Source organism: Osmerus mordax, chromosome 5 (genome assembly GCF_038355195.1).
Source record: "Osmerus mordax isolate fOsmMor3 chromosome 5, fOsmMor3.pri, whole genome shotgun sequence".
NCBI lineage: Eukaryota > Metazoa > Chordata > Actinopteri > Osmeriformes > Osmeridae > Osmerus > Osmerus mordax.
The window spans coordinates 16,016,531-16,025,211 of record NC_090054.1 but is presented as its reverse complement, the minus strand read 5'-3'; the positions used below and the strand labels follow the sequence as shown (position 1 = coordinate 16,025,211).

At 47.9% G+C, this 8,681-nt stretch overlaps 1 protein-coding gene across 1 annotated transcript in view; it reads right to left on the bottom strand.

Annotated features, from left to right (window-relative positions):
• Positions 1–3,150: 3,150 nt before the first annotated feature.
• The window catches only part of LOC136943206 (adhesion G protein-coupled receptor A3), an 80,345-nt gene continuing 74,814 nt past the window's right edge, over positions 3,151–8,681 (bottom strand). The window contains 3 exon segments of the mRNA XM_067236454.1: positions 3,151–3,781; positions 3,783–4,550; positions 4,957–5,052. Coding sequence (XP_067092555.1) covers positions 3,151–3,781; positions 3,783–4,550; positions 4,957–5,052 — 1,495 coding nt within the window.

Below are 8,681 nucleotides of genomic sequence, written 5' to 3'. Positions count from 1 at the left end.
TGCAGACTTAGGATACTGCAGACTGAGGATACTGCAGACTGATGGTACTGCAGACTTAAGATACTGCAGACTGAGGATACTGTAAAGAACAGAGGTCCCACCAGCAGTACCGGCTCCAGGATCATACTCATTGGCTCAGAAACACACAGTATAATTTACATTTCTCATGCCCTAAAACCAGTATCTCCATAATGGGTCTTGAACTGCACATTCATGATCACAAACACAAACCAGGACATGCACACACATATATTAGCAAAAATCACTCAAAAAATTATATACATAGATAGTCATTAATTGAAGTCAAGAAAGTAAGACGACCATCAACTTTAAACATGTTCCACAAGGTCACACAGTCATTGGCTGTCGTTCCCATGTTTGAGTGGAAAGCTGGATCCTGGTTTTATTTGCATCAAGTTACAGAAATAATCTGATGGTTGGGAGGGGGAGAGTGGCGTGTGGCCTTGTAAAAAAAAATCCAGCTGCATATTAAATGTGCTCAGGCGTTTCATGGCCTGTCAGCCCTGACCTGATTTGTGATGCACAAAAGACTCACAGTCTTAGTTATACTCGCCCATGCACACACGTGCCCACACATCAACATATGAACGGACACACGCAAACACAAATGGATGTACTTAAAGGCATGCACAACTGCAAATGCATACACCCACAGTGCCAGTCAAGGCAGCTATCGGCGGAGCCCCCCCCCCCACCCCCCCCCCCCCCCCCCTGTGGCGAGTCCTTAAGACATCTCCATCTTCTCCGCTGAAGTCAGAAGACATGAATACTGCAAGGAACAGCCTCAAACGTTCAAACACATGCACACAGACAGACGCAACAAATACAGCAAAACAGGGTTGTTCTTTGCATGGTGAAAAAATACATTTATTGGAATTCGTGTTGATGTAGAAAAAAGGTGAGATGTGGCTTTGGGTCTTGTTACAGTACCACAGGTGAACCTAGACAGAGGCCAGAGGGGCTACCTCAGCAGGCTAAATCTGGCAGTAGTTCTGCTGAAAAGAAGACTGGTGGACTATGGTACCAAACACACAGCTTCAGAAACATGACAGGCTCACTTTGCAACAGTGACATGGGTGAATGTACAGCATTTAGACAAAAGCAAAATCTTCTTGACATGTACTGTAGAATGAGGTTTTGAAGGGGAGATACCAGGGAATATAGGGTTTGTCACAGGTGATACTGTCACAAAGTCAGTTATTCCACTAAATAAGGACAAAGGAAGTCATGCTTCATCTTTTTCCTTCTAAAAGTCTCTCATTTTCCCTGTCCTCAAATGAAACATTACCTTGCATGTTTTCATCTGATATTCTTATGGAAAATACTGTCTCTATCTTCAAATCCTTACGATATTTCTAACATTCTGGCCAGAGGCGATTAAAATGTAGATCGAGTTCAAAAACAGTGGTGGCATACTCAATGTAGTCAAGTCTTAAAACCTTATATGGAACAGAAAAGACAACAACAAAATAAATGCAAAAACGTGACATTTCTAAACTCAGATACTGAGCAATAACATAGAGAGGAACATTTTTCCCATGTGTTTTCTTTACAGATAGATTTATTTACTCTTAAATATTTTAAATCTCATATAAAAGAATCAGTCGGAAACAATTTCTATGTACATTAGAGGAGAGTGCACATTATGGATAAATATATGGATGGATGGATAGATGGAAGAATGGAGTGCAAATCATGGGTATTTTTGCTGGTAGCTGTAATATAGTTGCAGTTTATTCTGTGGTTACCTGCCATGTCAATGCTGAATCACTGGTCGCAAAATTGCGACACAGTTAACTCGATACCACCACCATCATTCATACTCTGCTAGAAGCATATCTTTTATGCTCTGTGGTGATGCAGCGCTTCAAAGTGACGGTGACCTTGATGACAATAAACACTGCATTTCCAAACAGCATCGCCTCAGAAGTAACTGGGACAATAATAGCATAATGATAGCAAACAGCAAGAAAGAATATGCCTGTTGCTATGTTCTCGCCTGATCAGCAAGTCAAACTCAATATCAAATGAATGCGCATTAATGTACACAGCAAAAACACACAACATATAGTAGCTACATACAACAAGGCATGCATGCTCTGGGGTCTCTATTGAAAGCAAATACATGATTGTAATTTAGCATTGATCAATGGCACCATCTGCTCAGTATAGCTCCTTCTGTTTAGTATATGTTGTGAGAGTGTTGAAGCAAGAGGGAGGATCCAATAATAGAATAGTTCAACAGGAAGTTGATCTGTGTGGCACTGTGTTCGATTGGATATCATGGTTAACAGTGACACAAACAATCCCACCTAGCTCTAGCACCGGGCACTATACATAATGTAGATGCTGTTATTGTTGCTGAACACGTCTCCAAAAGACACAACAGTTAAGACATCATACACGTAGGACATTCAATATAAACCGGGAACAGAATACTCAGTAATGTTGGGTTCACTTAACTTTTCAGTTGTCTTTTTTAATTTCCACAACTTATTGGCATCCACAGAACTCTGGTGAGATCAGTAATCTTTGTATATTTACTAAGAAACCACTAGTTGATATTCACAGTATACAGTTAGTACGCTTTTTTCACTGGCAGAAAAATAACAAAATGGACTCTAATTGCTGGTTTGTTTGTCTAAAACATGAAAAGCAAGAGTTTTTTTTGAAGTACTGGAATGACACAACCGAGTCGTCAACAGAATTAGATTCTCCTTTTAAAACTCCTAGAGAGGTTGTATCTATCCACACACCCACACACACATCCACATTCTCACACAGATCTGTCACATGGAGGTAAATATACCTTGGATAAGAGGTATGTCTGTCGGCGGTAGGGCTCCCTGTACTCCCTTAGGGAGACAGATCTGTTCTGCTGACTGCATGGCTGGCCGTCACAGGCTGTCATTTAACTGTACAGTGAAATAAGAGCTTTGAAAACACAGGAAATGCAACACGAAAGTAAAAAAAACCAGCATGTGATGTGTTTTTGAACAGCTTCATTGTTAAATCCTAGAAAAGGAGTGAGGTGCGGATCTGGAAAAGAAGACAGGGGCGGGAAGTGTGGGGGGGGGGGGGGGGGGGGGTGGGGGTGTGGGGGGGGGGAGGGAAGGAAGGGTGGGGCGGCTACACAGTAGTTTCGTTTCTCCAGGGTCCGGTGCGTATATTCCCTGTGCTGTCCGACGCATACAGGAAGCCCTCATGCAGGCCGCCCTTTAGAATCCCGTTCTGATTGGGCGGGTTCTGCGGGTAGGACTGTCTGCGCGGGTGCATCTCTAGGTGGTGATGCGGCGCCATCAAGTCCTCCTCCGCCATCTTGCCACAGCCGCACAGGAAGGTGCCCGTGTCGCCCGCCTCCGCCTGGCACAAGGTGGGGAAGAGGTCCGTCTTGGCGCAGCAGATGTGCCGGTGGCAGGTGTTGTGGCATGCCAGGGCCTCGGGGGCGACGACATGGCACGCGTGGTGTCCTTCGTGGTGACACTCGGGGTGGCCCTCGTGGGCCAGGTGGCACAGGTGGGCGTGGCGCTCGTGCGTGCTGTGAGGGCTGTCCGTGTGGGAGCTGTGCACGCTGCCGCCGTCCACGCTGGAGGGGATGTGGTAGGCGTACTCCCGTTCCCCTCCGGAGCCTGCTCCACTGGCCCCCGCCCGCTGGCGCCCAAAGTGCCGGCCCTTAGTCCTGGTGCTGCCCTTGAGGCAGCGGTGCAGGTGGATGCCGGGCCGGTAGCCCTCGGGGTCGGCATGCAGGAGCACATGCGGGGGCCGGCTCCTCCTCCATCAGCTGCTGGCTGTGCAGGGCGGCACAGCAGGGGGTCACGGGCGCCAGGCAGGTGACGTGGTTCTGCCCCGACGACGCCAGCCCGCTGAACTTGCAGTGAGCGGAGGGCGGGCCGTGGCCACAGCCCATCATGGCCTTGCCCGGGCACGGAGAGTCTAGGTGGCAGTGGCTGTGCCCGTGGCTGTGCGTATCCCCGTTCACGTTGACCTTGGGGCGGGCGTGGCCGCCGTGGCAGCCGTTGGTGGCCTGTCGGCCGGGGCAGCAGGAGCACCAGCAGTGCCAGACATCGTCTCGCTTGGCGCAGTGGTGGATGAGGACGAACAGACCCAGCGTGACGGAGAAGGCACCATACAGGCAGCTGAAGATCATGTCCAGGAAGTGGCCCTGGGACACGGCCAGCGCCCCGAAGGCCCAGGTGGCCAGGAAGAGGAAGAGGGTGAAGGCGGCTGTGCGTAGCTGGGCCTTGAAGGAGTGCTCGTTGGCCAGGAGCGACGGGTTGATGATGCCGGGGCAGCCCGGGGGGCAGGGCCCGCTGGTGGGTTGGGCGCCCGGCTCCCCCTGGTGGCACTGTGCCAGGTCGGCAGACGCCAGTCTCTGCTGCTCCTCCGTCAGGGCCTTCAGCTCGTACTTCCTCTCCGGGTGGCGCCGCAGATGGACGAATGTGCACAGGAAGTAGATGCAGGTTACAAGGACGATGAACGCCACCGGGCCGTAGAAAGCTCCTAGACTGGGCTCCCATGCCATCCAGCAGCTGGAACAGACACAGCACACACGCACACACACACACACAAACTATCATGGGCATCCCTGCTAACATAACCTTGGATTGATGTTTGATTTATCAAACATTAGCCTACACATTAACCAACACATACAAGCCCACACAAAACATCTACAGGGCTTAGGAGGTATTGAACTGCCACAGGGAGGGAGGGAGTGGGAGGTGTATAAAACACATATTTGAGTGTGACTCATAACATGAAACCAAGCTGCATATTTGGAGTGTTAATGAAGAAAATTGAATATATGTGTGTGCATGGGTGCGTGTGTGTGTATTCAAGTGTGTGTGCATATGTGTGAATGTCTGGATGTTGTTATCTGAGATGTCGAGTGTGTGTGGCGTGACATTAAGTGTGAGGGTGTAAGCTGGGACTCACTATGGAGCCTGTTCTCCACTGCCGTAGTTTTCAATGTTGGTGGCCGCCGTGACCCCACAGATAATGAGGGGAACTCCGCCACTGACTAGATAAAACCTGAGGATGGACAGAGGGGAGAGATTAGAGAAAATGATGTGCGACATAGTTAAGACGGTATGTAACATGAATACGCTCTCTGCGTAGGGATTGAATCAATAGTACAATGTCACTGGGAGAGTTGGAGGAGGAGGTAGAGAGAGAGAGAAAGAGAGAGAGAGAGCAAAAGACAGCTCTGAGATGCAGAATGTCACACGACAAGAAGGCAAACAGCTATATTTGTGCAGAAGGTGTTTCCCCAGTCAGGTACATAAGCTTCCCTCACTCTCTTCCAATATGAGACAGGGCTACTGTTCCTCAACACACTTATTACTGCCTCTCCACTGCAAAATTATTGATAGCAGACACCACACAGCTTGGAAAACGGGAAGAGAGTAGGTGTGTCTGTGGTCAAGCTGCCATACAACCACTTTCCACCACTGATGGAAGTGCATCTCTTTGGGAATAGTATGCTGGATTTCATTTTCGTGCAAACCTTCAAACTTTTGTGTTGCATTCTGCCCGCAGGTCGATGAAAGTGAGGCTCGTCTGTATATGTATGTGTGCATGTGTGTTTGTGGGAGTTGGTATAGGTCTACTTGAGCGGTTTCTCTCTCTCTCTCTTTTTCATTCTCTTCCACTCTTGTTTCCTCAATACTGTTCTGTGTTTAAATCGGCAACTCTTCTCCCTTCCATTGTCCTTTTGTTTTTCTCTCATTCTACCTCTGTTCTTCCCCTCTTTCTTACATTTTCTTTGCAATGTGTCCTCTTCTGTCAGTCTCAAACGCTGCATCTCTATCCCGTCTGTCTGTCTGTCTGTCTCTTCTCTCCCCCACTCGATCTCTCTTCCTCACACAGTGACTGCACCCATCCCCAAAATTCAATTATAATCAAGATGTTTGTCTGGGCAGGTGGAAAGGGAGTGTGTGTGTGTCAGTATGTCCGTGTGTGTGTGTGTGTGTGTGTGCGTAAAGGGCTGGGGCATTACCAGCGCTGACGCTGTCTGAGTGGAGCGATCCCCCCAGGGATATTCTCTCCAACAGAAAGCCATTTACAAAACCGTCAGGGAGATAAGCACAAAGAATAAGGAGAAGAAGTAGATGTTCAGGCTGGAGCTTGACGACCCCCTCTCTCTCCGCGTTCGAAAAGCCCTGCTGCCAGTCACACACAGACGCAAACACACACCCACACTTACTCCAAACCCGGTGACTCGACATGGGTGTGTACGTTCAAGTATTTAAACTCAAAATGGCAGTGCTGGGGTCGGCCGGTGACTTAGAGTAAGTTTGGGAAGCAGCGTTGGTTTGATATAAATAGACATCGAATCCCCTGGTGAAAGAACAGTCTCCGTCCCCTTCTCTGCGTACTAAACTGCCCTCTCTCCCACTCGCTATCTCTCCCATTCGCTCTATTTCTTTTTCTCCGTCTGGCCTTGGAAATTCATTACTCATTTCTTCACCATAGACTTTCTAAAAACAGATCCAGAACAGCACGATGCGTTAAACTGACAGCTGCATCTGACTGAAAAATCAAGCCCTGTCAAGTCATGGCGCACCGAGCTTGTGTTTTGTACAGAAATGAAGCAAGAAATATATAAATAGTGACTACTGTGTGCTTGTTAAAATGTTGTATGTTTGTGTGTGTGCGTGTAACGGTGACTTATTAGTATGCAGGCATTTCAACTGTTGGCCAACAGAGCAGGAGTCAACTGGCAAAAGGTCATCAGGATAGGCTGCTGGATTAGCTGACGGACCAATAAGACGTTGTTGCCATCGGAGGCTGTCATTGGTGTGTTTCTGGAGCTCAGGAGATGGGTGGGGAGGGAAGGAGGAAAGTAGAAGGGAAGGGGGAAGAGAGGAAGAAGGGATGAGGGAAATTGATTTGTCTCCAGCGGCTAAGTCTCATAGCCTGGTCTCTCTCTGATGGCGAGCATTATAGTCAATCAAGGGGGATCAAATCTGCCGCAAACGCTACAACCCCCCCAGTCGTAGCCCTCTCTGGCTCTTGAGCACATGACCACGTAGGCCTTCGAAACGTATTAAGCTGTCCAAAGGCGGCAGAGGATTTGCCTGTAAGGAGAGAGCTGCTCCAGGACTGGGGCTCCTTGTTCTGCTGGGTCATCCTTGGTGACCTTCACAGGCCTTCAGAGACTCACACACATCTTACACATGACCATGCATTTGGGGATTGTATGGTGCAACTACAATCTTACCAACATACCCGCCAACCTGTCTGTCTGTCTGCCTGTCTGTTTGTCTGTTTGCCTGTCTGCCTGTGTGTCTGTCTGTCTGAATTTAATTCCAGGTGCCTGAAAATCCTTTCTCAGCCCTACAGGACTTCATGTGCTATTTCAAAGCCTGGATCTGCAAAGAGCTCACACAGCACCTTCCCCACCTTCCATCCAAAATATCTTGATCCTCTTTAAATGTGCCAGACAACATGACTAAGCAGAAAAAAAAGTGAAACATGAAAACCTAGAAGCAACAGTGAAACTGATGCTGATGGCAATGAAAGCTGTCGGAGCCAAACCAGATTGAGATTTGTGACGGAACTTCCAAGGTCCAGCAACTCAGCAGGCCCTCGAAGGTGACGGAGGCCATTAGTCACAGCCTTGGGCCATCGTCATGGGAACAGGTTGCTTAGGATATTTCTTCTTTGTGTGAACAGATACTTCCTCCACCTTGATCTATCCTTCTTAGTCATCTCATTTTGCAAATGGCCTTTATTTGCCTAAATTGCGAACACAAAGGAGAAAATGACCATGATGTTGATGAGGAGGATGATGATGAAGAGGATAATGATGATTAGAAAAGCTTCCCTTGCAGACACACTCTCCCTGGGCAGATGTAGCCAGCTGCCTATGTGTTAGACAGCGTTGCTAAGCAGCAGCCTGTACCTTGAAAGTCACCCCTGCCTCGCTCCATAAGAAGGCTATTCTGAACTGAATAGGCCTCATTTCTGGAATTTAGCAGATTAAAAAGAGCTGTCTATGCCCCCAAGTAATTCGGGGTATTTTCAAGCAAATTTGAGCATTATGTGAGTCATATTATTTAAAGCCAAACTTCTTCCCCTGATGGAAGCGCATGACTCAAGAGTGTAATGTTTCTAATTTCTAGACAATAGACCCCACATTGGAAACAGTGGCAGTAAAATCAAGACGAGTGAACCAGTTCTGGGACTGTGGAACGCAAACTAGTTGGAGAAACCACTTCTGATGCACAATAACACTGAAATAACACCTGACACACACACACACACACACACATACACCCACACCCAACATGCCTGTACAGAGACATGCACAACTACCAACACAAACAACACAGAAACCCCAGACTGAAACATGAAATATCATCCACATCTCTTTCTTGGAAATAATCCACAAACTAAATGATCACTCTCACTCTCGGTAGAAAACAACATCTACATAATACCAAAGAAAGGTGACCAAGCCCAAGATTACAAATCAAAGTCTTTAACAAGGCGCCGCCATCACAGGACTGGCTGTGGGAGGATCTTCAGCAAACAGAGCGAGCTCCTGTGATTGTGGAAGACTTCTTCGTGTCTCTCTGGCTTGCATGAGGCACGTACTGAGCGGAAAATGAAATAAGAAAGCAGAGAATTGTTTGCTGAACCAGTTCCTGACCCCC